Consider the following 13,587-nt stretch of genomic DNA (forward strand, 5'->3'; position numbering starts at 1 on the left):
AGACGTTTATTTTGTCTTTCTGACCTAATGACCCATTTCTTACCCTATGAAGTTTAAGGTTTGTGTTTCTTTTTAGATTTCACATGAATGAATCCTTTCTAGAACTTCAGTAGGTGTTCAGTTTTCTGCTTTTTATTTTTAAATTTGAATCTGCCTCTAAATGACTTTTTTACATGATTTTTATTGCATTTATTACTGGGAAATTTCCTCTAAGGCTGAATGCTGGGGTGAAGAATGATTTGCAGTGTATTTGTTATAAGCCAGTGTTCCCACTGGTGACTCCTGGGCTCTTTTCCCTTTTTTTTTTTTTTTTTTTGAACTTTTTATTTTGTATGGGGTATAGCCCATTGACAATGTTGTGATAGTTTCAGCTGAACAGAGAAGGAACTCAACTGTACATATGCATGTATCCATTCTCCCTCAAACTCCCCTCCCATCCAGGCTTGGCTGCCACATAACGTTGATCATAATATGATCAACATGTAACCTTTTGCAGCCAGTAATCAAGTCAGTTGAACTAAGTGATTAGCAGCAATGGCAGCCTGCCTTAGGAGAATGCTCTTTTTTAGTGAGGGCTAGCAATGGCACCCCACTCCAGTACTCTTGCCTGGAAAATCCCATGGATGGAGGAGCCTGGTAGGCTGCAGTCCATGGGGTCGATAAGAGTCGGACACGACTGAGCGACTTCACTTTCACTTTTCACTTTCATGCATTGGAGGAGGAAATGGCAACCCACTCCATTGTTCTTGCCTGGAGAATCCCAGGGACGGGGGTGCCTGGTGGGCTGCCATCTATGGGGTCGCACAGAGTCGGACACGACTGAAGCGACTTAGCAGCAGCAGCAAGTGATATTTCTCGGAGAAGGCAATGGCACCCCACTCCAGTACTCTTGCCTGAAAAATCCCATGGATGGAGGAGTCTGGTAGGCTGTAGTCCATGGGGTTGCTAAGAGTCGGACACGACTGAGTGACTTCCCTTTCACTTTTCACTTTCATGCATTGGAGGAGGAAATGGCAACCCACTCCAGTGTTCTTGCCTGGAAAATCCCAGGGATGGGGAGCCTGGTGGGCTGCCGTCTATGGGGTCGCACAGAGTTGGACACGACTGAAGCGACTTAGCAGCAGCAGCAGCAAGTGATGTTTCTATTTTCAGAGTTGAACCTAGAGTTGAAATAAGTATAAGTTACACCCACTTTCTGCCTGCAGCCAGAGGAAGAAACTATCAATGTAAGTCTGCTGCACCTCCACTAGTACCAGAAACCTTTTGATTTCAGAGTTTTCTCTTGTATCCATTCATTTTTTTTAAAAAAATGTTATGTTCCCATTATTAGGTGAGGTGCATACTCCCACTTGATCTACCTCCTTAGCCTTTTAATGATTCCCTCTGCCTCTATTTCCCTAACCTTGCATTTGCCCTCTTCAGGGCTGTCGGACTGATTGTTTTGTAATACAGCTATGGGGCCTATGGTTTCCTTGCTTAAAGGCAGACCTTTGGCTCCCCCACATCTGCTGAATACAATCCAAATTGCTTTACCTGTCATTTAAGGCCCTGCAGAGTCTGACTTCGATATACCTTTTTAGATTTATTTCCTGATAGTTTTTTCATTCCCCCTTTATCCTCCCCCAGGAACCATATGACCAACTTTTTCCTAATCTCGCCACCTTTGTTTCTTTCTGCCTCCCTGCCACTTGTAATGTCCCCATCTCGTCTCTACCCTTTAAAATCCTGTGACTCTTTTAAGGGCTAGTTGGACTTCCTTTGTACCCCTGATTTTTTGTTTATTAATTTTTACCATTTATTGAGAACTCAGATTGGTGAATCAATAATGCCAGGCCATCAATTCTGGGCCTCTTTACCCCAACTCAGTTGCAAACCCGAGTCAAAGACCATGTCTTTCCCCTCTGTGTAGCCTCACTTTTCACACCTGCCCCCCACCACCACCCCTCAAAGACACTTAATGCAGTGTCTGCACTGGTAGATAGTGCTCAAAGAAGACCTTTTTGATGGTTTGGCAGGTTAGTATATAAAAACTCTACCTGGTTTTACTCTTCACATCATATGGCACATATTCACGGGAGGGAAAATAGAGAAGTCTGTCAGACAGGAAGATTCTCTGTTTGTTAACAAGTAGTTCTAAATTTTAAAAAAGATTGTACTCCAAAATTGAGTTAACTTAGATGTTTGGCCCTCAGAATTAACTTCCAAAGTATTATAATTACAATACTATAAATTTTGTATCCTTTATAAATCACTATTATTCTGATTACTTTTATTTCATTCTATATATGATATTTCATTGTGTATATGCTACAAAAACATGGTTAACTCATAATGTAGCTAATAATACTAAAAACTCCACCCATCATATGGAACAGGCACGTGGGACCAATGCACTCAGCACTAGTTGGAGTGTCAGGGAACACGTACTTCCCCACCTCCAACCTCCTGCACATTTCTGATGGTGAGATCAGGATTTCTCCTTTCACTCTCAGACCGAGACATGGGATTTCTATTCAGGTTCTTGGTGGCCCCTGACAGGGTTGGGAATTGTTGGGGAGGTGCAGGGAGCTTTGAGAGACCTGGCCTGCTGCTGGCCTTTTGCAAAACCACTGCACACCCTCCGCCCCCCTCCCCTACTCCGAGTTTTAGGCCACTTCCATGTGCCTGTGAGGTAAATGTTGTTGTCTCTGGTTAGAGATGGAGAAACCGAGGCTCTGTGAAGTTCAGTAGCTTGCCTGCAGTCCGTACAAAATGAATAAGAAGTAGAATGAAGATTCATACGCAGGACTGCCTGACACCCATGCCTGTACTCTTTCCACTAACCCTGCTGCCTTTTAACTGTCTTTAGCCTGCCGGAGAATAGAATACATTCTCGAAGATTTCCTCCACCTCTCTGTCTAGGAAGCAGTCAGTTTTTCCTTTTCTGAGTTACCTAAGGGAGCATAGTGGTCATGACTGTGGAGTCAGTCAGACTTGGGTTGTAATCCAGATTCTGCCACTTAATACCTAAGAGTGTGGCTGTGGGCAAATAATTTGATCTCCCAGAGCCTCAGTTTCCTCATCTGTAAAATGGGAATAGTATCTACTTTGCGTTTGTGCAGAGACTAAATGACACTGTATATGAGCCCGTTGCAATTACTGCTGGCAGATACCCCTACATGGAAGATACCCCTTAAGTGGTGGCAGTAGTTATTGTTGTTGTCTTTGTTAGATGGTAATAATGGTGAAACACAAAGATGATTTAAAAGATACCTTCTTCCCTCTTCTTTGCTTCTCTTTTTTTCTGTTATGCCTTGTAGGAAAACACACTAGGGGATAATGATGGATCTTATGGTCCACAAAGGTCTGGAATGAAATGAATTTGTATTTCAGAGAGACTTCATATTTGGGGACTCTAATGGCCCTTGAGGAGGGGAGAGGGTACCAGGCAGGGGAAAGGAGTGAGAGAGACTGCTAGCTAGGCTGAGAGGCATGGCAGTGGAGAGGAGAGATGCTCACCATCTCCTTCTGCATGGCTGCTCTCGGGCTCACAACCACATTCTTCCATTGAAGTGGCACTAGGGTGAGCGAGATGCCGCCCAGCAGCGCAGGAAGAGGAAACCCCAGTGGGCGTTTGGCTGATCAGCTGAAATCTGCAAATGGACACCAAAGTCTAGGACTGAACACGTATGTTTCTTGAGCGATAGTCTCAACAAACTGCCCAAAATTGAATATGCATAATCGAGAAATTTGTATGTGAGAATGTGTTCCATTTTCAACAGAATTTATTTGCAGAATTTAAAGCTGTTTAAAATATATGTATCTAGTAAGCTAGTGCATTCTGATAATACTGATCTGTTTCTAATTCTGTAAATTAATTCTAATCATTTTCTGTCTGTCAATGACTTTCTTTTCCTGCTCTGCTCTCAGGAAGAAGACAGCTTCCTAGAAAAGGTAATGCAATCCGTTGGTGATTATGCATTTCCCTGTGCTTGGTTAACATTTAACCATGGTCCTTGGAATTTATCCCTCTGCTTTCCCATATCAGAGACCTCTGACTCCATGAGAATCCCCCCAAATTCTGCCAGCTGTGTTTAAATGTGTCTAAAGTACAGGAAAGATACTTACTACACCTGCCAAGTCATTGAGACCCAGAACATAAAAGCAACAGGACCCAAAGTTCCAGATTACCATTTTTTGAAATGAGAAGTAACTGAAGAGCTGTCTTGATGTATATGAAAGCTCATAAGATGGAGGAGGGTACTGCTTAGCCATTCTCCATTTTCAATGATAGTAAAAGCAGAAGTGAATTTCTGTTCTTTAAGAGTGATCTGGGGGAAGTGATAAGAGTAATTACCGAAAGAATACACAGATATGGTCAAGAATAGAGCATAGAATAGAATCCTAGACCTGAATGAGATCATAGGGATCATGTGGTAGAGTTCCCTGCCTTCAGACAGGATAAGATGTCGTCTCCATTCTAACAGACAACCCAGGAAGGTTGAGAACCTCACTAAAGTCATCCTGCTCCTGACATCAAGGGTGTGGAGCACAGGGGACTAGAACCCGGGTCTCCTGCATACCCAGTGCAGGAGCCAAGTGAGCACTCCTTCTGTGGTGCTTTGCCACCTCTCCATCCTCAAGCTGGAGGGTGCCCAGCTCCACACAGGGTCATCTAATAGAGAAACATGGGCTTGAAAACCATTCTTAAAACACTGTCACACAGTATCTAATGTGACCTCCCCCTTTGGTGGAGTTTAGTGTGTTTTGATGGTAGGCACGGCATACTGTTTTTGTGCTTCAGTTAATAGCACGGAGGTTACAGAGTATGGACTTATCAAGCACTGAATGTGTCCCATTGAAAGAAGACACAGCGTGCCTGGTTTCTCTTTGAAAAATTAGAGTTCAGGATCATTTGTGGACTTTTTTTAAAGTTTGTTTCTTGGGCGTAATCTTTCTCTAGACTTCAGAGACAACAAGCATGACATTTCGTATTAGCACACGTGAATTTGAAAATGGATAGTGGATGGTGTATGTAACCTGGTGGCATTTTATCAACCTTTTTAAACCACTAAGGATTGAGACGGCTCTGCTTCCCAACCCTTTCCTGTTAATAGCAGGCCATGTGTCTTTTCATCTTGAACAGTGCCTTGTGTTGCCTTAATGCCTTAGTACAGGAAAAGTGCTAATTGGATGTCAGATTTTTTAAAAAGTACATGAACTAGTGCTGAATAATTTATTCTGCTGAAGAATCTGTACATGTGTTGCATTTGGTCCAAAAAGTGAGCAGAGTGCATTATGGACAGTGTTTTGGCTCAGGTGTCATGTGGATGCCTGGATTTAATACTTGCAAGTGGAAAGAAGTTAATGGATGAGCCATGATTGAAGGTCTGGCAGCTCTAGGAGACGTGAATATAAAGTGATGGATTCCCAGGGAAAGAAAAGAAACAAAATGAATGTGAAGAAGATAGATTTTAAATGCTAACCAACTGTCACGCTTCCTTCTCTTCCTGATGCCCGTAGAAAGGCACAGCAGCTTTAAAAGGTCACCCGTGCATGTTGAAGAACAGAACACTCTTCTTAGCCCTCTGTCTGTTCTACTGTATGCACTCACTGAAAGTAGTGAAATACTTCTCTTCTTTCCCTTCAAGTGACACAGCTAAGGGTTGTGGATCAAATTTACAGCACTTTCTAAGTTTGCGTATACATAATATGTGACCTTAAGCCAGAGGTGTAGGAGGTGGAAGATGCCAAAAACTGGTCACCATTTTCTGCACTAGATTTTGTATGAAGGCTGCCTTCAGATGCCTTTTAACCTATTTCAGAAATCTTTGTGATATATTTTATATTTGACTTATATAAACATGAAATAATTGAGTTTATTCCCCATTTTCCAGTTCAGGTTTAGTTACTGATCTAACTTATGTCGCTTCTGGGTTTTCCTCTGAGATTCCTTCAGGAGAATCTAAGAAAGAGTAGAAAGTTAGGTGAATGGAGTCAAAGGCCTGAGAACTCTTTGCTGAGCTGTTACTATAAAGAATAACTTCTGGACTCAGAGCCTAGACTTTTCGTGGTATTTCCGGCTCTTGGTATGCTGTGTTCAGTTTACTATTTTTGGATCTTAGGACTTTGAGTTTTAGTGCCTTAAGATTAGATCTTCTGTCAAGCCTGAAATATTCATGCATGTAGGTCTAATGTGAATTGTCTTTCATTCTTGAGGACCAGAGAACGCCATTTAAATCAACAATGCAAGCTCTGATATTTGTGGTAAGACCTAAAAGAAGAATAAATTAAAAGTCAACAAAAACCTCAGTAGCTGCCGCTTTCTCCAAGTGCTCTGTTGACAATTGTAACTTAATGGTCCGTGAGTCTCTGGTAGTGTGTGGACTCTACCGTGACTGTGTTGCCGGTTCTCAGTGTCACCCTTGAGAGGATTTACAGGGCACAGTGCATCGATGTGAGAAACATAATAAACCCAGATGGAATGCTTAACGGTTAAGTGAAGCGTCTTGTTAGAAAAGGAGATCATTTAACTGTGGAAATCCATATTGAGTGCCTTCTGACCAGGAGCGTCCCAGGAAGGAAAAAAAAAAAAAACAGTCTTAAGAGCTGAAGATCAGATAATACCCATATAAGCAGAACTGGGGTGGGGGGAAGATGGTTTCACACAGGAATTTTTATTGAGACCCTTTTGACTCTCACTGTTTTTCATCTATTAGGAGAAATCCCTTCTGCAGATGGTTCCCTTGGATGAAGGTGCCAGTGAGAGACCTCTTAAGGTCCCCAAGGAGATCTGGCTCCTGGTAGACCATTTATTCAGATATGCCTGTCACCAGGTGAGTGAGGGCAGGCCTCTGGGCACCTTTGGAAGGCGCCTGAGTCTACTGGGAAATGATAGTACCTCGCATCAGCATAGATAGTGCTTTTAACTTTCCCAAGCCACTTCTGCAGAACAGCACTGTCACCTGAGAGCACCTGGGCAAGTGGAAGTATTCCCATGTATAGCTGTGAGAGCTGAAGCAGGCAGGCTGGGGGCTTTACCTAAGACTATGGCATAAGTGTAGTGGCAGAGTAGAGCCCAACTGAGCTCCCCTGTCCCCTGGCCACACACGCTTTCCCCTGGACCACTCAGCACCTGAGTCCAGAGCACCTGCTTCAGCTGTCACCTTGGCATCGCAGATTTCAAAGTCCAAAGCAAACTTCCATCCCATTTTTAAAAAATTTGTCCTTTTCAGTCCCATCTAAAATACCTACCATCCCCAACCCATTCTTCCAAAAAAGAAAATTTTCTTGGGACTACATTGAAAGATAATGTTGTCTTACCTACTGAAAAGTAACAGAACTTGAAAACAAGGTTTGGTGTGGACATACCCTTGACTCCTGCCCTAGCAGTCTGTGTGTCAATATTTGGATATGATCCCCTGTTTGGACTCCACCTTCTGTACCTATCAGGAGCCTGGAAGTGGGAATGCCTGATGTCCCCGTCGAGTCATCCAGTCCCCTGCCCTGTCAGGTGCAGGCTGAAACCTTGGACGATAATCTCCTAGTTTGAAAGAAAATTTCACACGGATTACAGAGATGATAAAGGGAAAAGGTGCCATTGTCACACCTCTGTTCCTCATCATGAATGATGCTTCTTCCTTCCCCTCGCTTCCTGCTGCTCTCCTGATCGCTGGGTAATTGTCAGAACCTTAGGGCTGGTCATTTTGCTGTTTCATTCATTGTAACCTCTTTGGTAGGAGGATCTGTTCCAAACCCCTGGAATGCAGGAGGAGTTACAGCAGATCATTGATTGTCTGGACACCAGCATTCCCAAGACAATCCGTATCCTTTTCAACAAAAGCTTAGGAAGCTGGATGTGTACTTGCCCAAACTCTTCTTCCCACCTACGTGTGATTTTTGTGTTTTCCATATTTATTTTATTCGTAACTGTCTTTTGACGATACAGTTCTCAATTCCCTTTAGGAACTTTCATGCTTTCTCTGTATGAGATGCTTACTAAAAGGAATCAAAGGGTAGATAACCATGAATTGTAATTTGCATGGGACATATGACCAACAGCCGTGGTGCTGCTCTGCTTTAGGCCAGTGATCGCTCCTGCCACCACACGACCGGGAGGAGGATGGAAATCTTGGTGATGAGTTTCCAGTGTGAACTGTCATTCTGCAGGCCACGTCAAGTTCCCTTGACTCTCGAGTCAGGCCAAACGTCCCAAGAGTGTTCGGTCAATTCTCTAATAACTCAGCTGTAGCACACCTGGACCACTAAAATATCAAACCCCAATTAGGATCAGGGTGCCCTGAATAAGAGGAAGAAAACCGCCCCTGAGGGAGCTTGAGGGAGGGAGCACATTGCATCTAAGTGTGGCCTTTTTCCTGGAGCCTCTTTCCCTTGACAGAAGGCCATCCAGCTGGCAGTAACCACTCAGTGGCTGAGGCACTGCTCATTTTCCTAGAAGCCCTGCCGGAACCTGTCATCTGTTATGAGCTCTATCAGCGATGCCTCGACTCTGCTCAGGATCCCCGGATCTGCCGACAGGTGAGTCTTGTTGCTCTGAGAATGTGTTTGAGGCAAGTTCCCCCACAGAGAAATCAGTCATTTTTACAAAGCCAGCTGGACAACCAGCTGTGTGCTAGGATGGGTCTTGGTCTGTTCAGAGCAGGACACCAGCATTGAGAGTTGGGACCCTTCAACTGTAGGCTGTGTTATTTCCTATTATATTTGCCACCCTTTTCCAGTTAGCCCGTTGAGCAGGGTGCACACCTCTTCTCCAGGGTAAGATTGGTAAACTGATCACATGCAGCATTCTGGCCAACTTGACCAGGAAGGGTGGGTGCCACTCGTGAGCCTTTCTTTTTGTCTTCTCAGTGTTTGTTTTTAATCTTGAAATGCTTTTGAGGCACAATAACTGAGAATACCTCTGAATCAGACCAGTGAGTATCAGGAGGCGCTCCCACCCATGCCAAATGGCATTGCACAGAAAACCATTCAGCTTGGCAGATGCCACCGCCACCTGCCTGGGGAGGTTGGGAGAGAGCAGGCTGACACCCATCTGCTCCTGAGGCAGGGCGTGCATATGACTATGTGTTAACGTGGCCTACTCATTGAGTGGACAGGGGCCAAACAGGATGACCATTCTGCCGTGTGAGTTACCATTCAACAGGTAGTATTGGTCATGAGTCAACAAGGGACGGGTCCTGTAAGGGTTGAATTATAAACCACTTTCATGGCAGTTGTGAGCTCTTCTTACTCCCTTCCTCCATGTTATCCTCACTGCCCACCCCCCTTTTTTCTTAAAAAAAAACAGGTGATTTCCCAGCTTCCAGGATGCCATAGAAATGTTTTTCGTTATTTGATGGCATTCCTTCGAGAACTCTTAAAATTCTCCGAGTACAACAATGTCAACGCCAACATGATCGGTAAGAACACTTCTAGGAATGGCCACACGGGAGCATTGGTCAGGACTGTCCATGGATGGGGGACACATGTATTCCCTTCTTCGTGTCCAGGCGTGTAACAGTCACTTCCTCCCACTGCCCTCATGCCCTGACCCCCATCCCTGAGGTTTTGCTTAGGTTGTGTCTGACTGAGGGTTTTCCCTTTTCTTTCTCTCTCCCTCTAGCTACTCTCTTCACTAGTCTCCTCCTAAGGCCTCCACCCAACCTTATGGCAAGACAGACTCCAAGTGACCGCCAGCGTGCTACCCAGTTCCTTCTGACTTTTCTACTTGGGAGTGATGAAGACTAATGATAAGCCTTTTCCTCTTACTACTCCCCGAGGTTCTAGAGGCAGAAGATGTTGGGCCTCGAGTATTTCAGAATGATTTCAAAAGTCATGCCACAGGAAGGGTCCGTTGCAGAATTTCGAGGCTGTTGGCATGAAAAAGTTCTGTTTCTAGTGTGAAAGGAAAAGAGTCTCCTAACCCCTCCCTTGCCATATTCTACGCAGCAAGATACTTTTAGACTTATATTGCCAAGCCAAAGTTAACCATATTTTGGTGTTTTTGTGTTCTCTCTTCATAAGGCAAAGAGACCTGTATTTACACTCCTTTACCTGGGGATGTGTGTGTTGCCCTCCAGCCCAGCCATCATGATTGTCCTTAGCACCTGAGACCTAGATTCTGAGGTGTTCCCATTCTAGGCCCACAAGCACTACTTGCCATAGCTCAGACTTGTCCGTAGTCCTTGGTCTAAAGCACTTTGGCACTACCGCCCCCCCGTATCACCCCTTTGTACTCTACTCCACTAGTACTACCATGACGAAGAAAGTCGGTGAGGCTAATGCCTCCTTGGGTGTCTCCAACAGTGAGCTAACCATCTCCATGTGGTTTTTACATGCATTTGTGCATTCCTGCCACAATGGTATCTGTGCCCCTCCCTAACATTGGCCTTTTATGGATCTATGATGAGTGGAAGCATATTCTCTTGTCTCAGACCACACTTAGTAGCAGAACATTAGGGACTATTAGAGATGACATCTCATTGATGTGAGAGAATCACACAGTGGAAGCACTCGAGTGTTTCAGGAGTGAGAATATTCATGTTCGACAGGTCCTGCTTCCTACTATCCCTTTTGGTTCTTATGCAAATTGTACACAAGAACCAACCCTGGGTGTCTGTGGGGCCCACACCTCACTTAGAAATCCACCTCCAGAGCAACGCTTGTACCACAGTCAAAAAGGGAGGCTGCACCCCAAGTGGGCCTCTCTACAGAAACTGTTCCTTCCCCCAGCAGGGGGATTGAGGATAACCCTGAGAATCCCCTCTCTGCTCTCCTGATGTACCGTCGCCCCCTCCCGCATCAGGACTGACTGGGGCTCTGCAGCCAGCTGCCCTCGGCTCCCAGTCACCTGTCCAGTGCTGCGTAAAAGAGACTGTGCAGTGGGACAAAGCAAGCACCTTCTCTCCCTCCCAAGACAACCCTCTGAGCTTGTCATTTACTCAAGCTCCTGTGGGGCAGCCCTTTTTAAAAAAATTAATCTATGTTGGTTGGTAAACCGGCCACTGACTGCAAAACTGCCTGATGTAATTGACTTCCTCCTGGTTTTCTTTCATTAAAACCACCCTGAGTTGACTCATTGTCACATGTTCACATGGAAACCCCAGAGCCGTGTGTATAGGCTGTGTGCAAGGTCTTAGGCATTGACTCCTGACTCTTCCAGAGCATCGAAGCAGAGAGCCAGGAAAGCACTGCCACTGAGTGGTTCTTCAACTCCCCTGTCTCATGCATTGAGTTCTTTGGGGGAAGAAAAGGTATGTATCCTGTGATATTCTGCCTAAAGCCTTTCCTGATTGGGAATTATGGAAGTAGGAGTCAAGTTATTGGTACCAAATAGCTGCAGACCTGATAAGTCAGGGGCTGGGTGCTGAACTTAGTTACTGGCGGACTGAACACAACCATTTTGTCATGTCCACTAGGTCAGAAAGGGATCTGAGGAGAGGCAGGTGATAGATAGACGCTGGGGCAAGGTGGTCACACAAAGACAGGGAAGTGCCTGTCCGAGACACATTCCCCAGTTGGCTACCACCTGGGGCCTTCATGTGGTCAGGGCTGTGGTTGGTGGGGGCTGTGGGCAGCATCCAGCTCGCTCTCTGAAAGGCAGGTGCACTCGGTTGCTTCACTGCCTCCACCTTCTGTCCAGCTCTGGTCCTGGGATGTACACAGGGTCAAGGGTATTAGACAATCTCTCAGGATGGGAGATCAGAAACAGAGCAGACATAAGAAATCTGTTTCCCTGCCTACTCCAGCACCCCACTCTCTAACTCCTAGGTACCTGTAATGTACTATTTCCTAGCGCCTCTGAAGTAAGGAGTTTAGATCCAGCTGGTAAGGAAGGACTCTGCAGCTGTCGTTTTAGGGAAGAAATGGTTTAACCCCTCGTGATGATGTTGCATTAGTCTCCCTTTCACTGTTTCCTAATTTTTATCCTGTAATGACTGGTTTGTTGTATTTCCCAAAAATGTCTTGGTCACTAAGCAAAGCTGCTAGTGGGATTCTGTATTTCGTGTCATCTTTTTTATTATAATTTATTGCAAATTTTTTTCTGAATAAATATATGTTGTGTGAAAAACCAAAGTGTGATCTTAGGAAGAACTGAGAGGGAGGCTTATGTCACCAGGTCCCACATGACTGCTGCCATCCCCCCAGCTATGCCTGGAGTGGCATTTCCTATCTTGAAAGGAAGTAGTATCAGAATTCTCAGTGTACTTGCCCTTGGAGAGGAGAAGAAACCACATATTATCAAAAATAAACAAAGCAGTCACAGTGCTTTCAGAAGTCAGCCAAGGAGCCTTATTTTGACCTTGGGGATTCAGGCAACAAATAACACTGTTAGAAGAAAAGATGTTGATTCTTGATGGCCACATATGTCACACTGAGTCAGATCCATGATTGCGCCAGCCTCAGGAATCTGGCACGCTCTGTCATACGCATTTTTGGAGAACTGCTTTGGCCTTGGCACCATAGCCTCAGTAGTTTAGACTTGCCTCCCAAAGAGCCTGTTTTCACATCGTTCATTTGCAACTTTTAAAAAAATCCATTTTGAACTTGTAGTACCTCTTGGGGTGACAAAGCCCATAAAGTTAGTTGTGCTTTTTTGAACTTGAATCTGAGCTCCATCACTTGGAAGAGAAAGCCCCTCATTTGAACATAGTGCCTTTATTCCCCTGCCTCCAATCTCTGGTATGGATTTGGGCATTCTGATTCCTTTCCCTTTAGGACTGAGGAGGCCTCAGCTGGAGGCTTCTTTTCAATCAGGGTCGTCTTCCAGTCTGCTCTGTGAACTTGACCCAAATGAGTGTGCTGATTCAGTGTTGTCATGAACAGTTTTTGTAGCCCCACCCAAAGCCTTGGCAGAAGAAGGTGTTTCCTTTTGCAAGTGATTCCCCACCGAGGATGGAGCAGCAGGCAGTGCGACAGGGCAGCCTCAGTGACTACCCTCCCGGAGGTTAGAAACTGCCCACCAGCTGCTGTTACAGGAGACCCATAGTAGCTTTCCTGAGTGCAGGGCAGGTGGAAGCCCTGTCTCTTAGTGTAGCCTAGCAACCTAAAGGAGAAGGCAATGGCAACCCACTCCAGTACTCTTGCCTGGAAAATCCCATGGATGAAGGAGCCTGGTAGGCTGCAGTCCATGGGGTCACTAAGAGTCGGACACGACTGAGTGACTTCACTTTCACTTTTCACTTTCCTGCATTGGAGAAGGAAATGGCAACCCGCTCCAGTGTTCTTGCCTGGAGAATCCCAGGGGTGGGGGAGCCTGGTGGGCTGCCATCTGTGGGGTTGCACAGAGTCGGACACGACTGAAGCGACTTAGCAGCAGCAGCAGCAACCTAAAGCTACATGTTGCCCCGGCAAGATTGCTGCTAAGTGTTAGAGAACCTTGGTGATGGTCTAATCTAATCCTGTTTTTTCTCATGATCAAAGTCAGGCTCAGAGGGGACAGTGAGTGACTTAATGTCACTTAGGTTAGTGACAGGGCATGGCATACTGGGGAAAAAAAGAGCTCCAGCTTTGGAGTTAGACCCAGTTCTTTTTTCTAATTTTTTTTTTTTTTAACAAAACTTTTCAAACATATACAAAAGCTGAAAGAAGAGAACATGAACACCCTAG

General features: G+C 45.1%; 1 protein-coding gene across 3 annotated transcripts in view; it reads left to right on the top strand.

Annotated features, from left to right (window-relative positions):
• Positions 1-12,049, top strand: part of OCRL (OCRL inositol polyphosphate-5-phosphatase) — a 50,510-nt gene extending 38,461 nt beyond the window's left edge. For 2 of the 3 annotated variants that reach the window (XM_025276898.3, XM_025276899.3), the window contains exons 19-24: positions 3,910-3,933; positions 6,699-6,815; positions 7,719-7,803; positions 8,390-8,517; positions 9,287-9,398; positions 9,602-12,049. In XM_025276898.3, coding sequence (XP_025132683.1) covers positions 3,910-3,933; positions 6,699-6,815; positions 7,719-7,803; positions 8,390-8,517; positions 9,287-9,398; positions 9,602-9,726 — 591 coding nt within the window. In that variant the 3' untranslated portion in view covers positions 9,727-12,049. The remainder of the gene's footprint in view (positions 1-3,909; positions 3,934-6,698; positions 6,816-7,718; positions 7,804-8,389; positions 8,518-9,286; positions 9,399-9,601) is intronic. The other variant, XM_025276900.3, reaches the window with a different exon arrangement.
• The last annotated feature ends 1,538 nt before the right edge of the window (positions 12,050-13,587 follow it).

Source organism: Bubalus bubalis, chromosome X, assembly GCF_019923935.1.
Source record: "Bubalus bubalis isolate 160015118507 breed Murrah chromosome X, NDDB_SH_1, whole genome shotgun sequence".
Classification (NCBI taxonomy): Eukaryota; Metazoa; Chordata; class Mammalia; order Artiodactyla; family Bovidae; genus Bubalus; species Bubalus bubalis.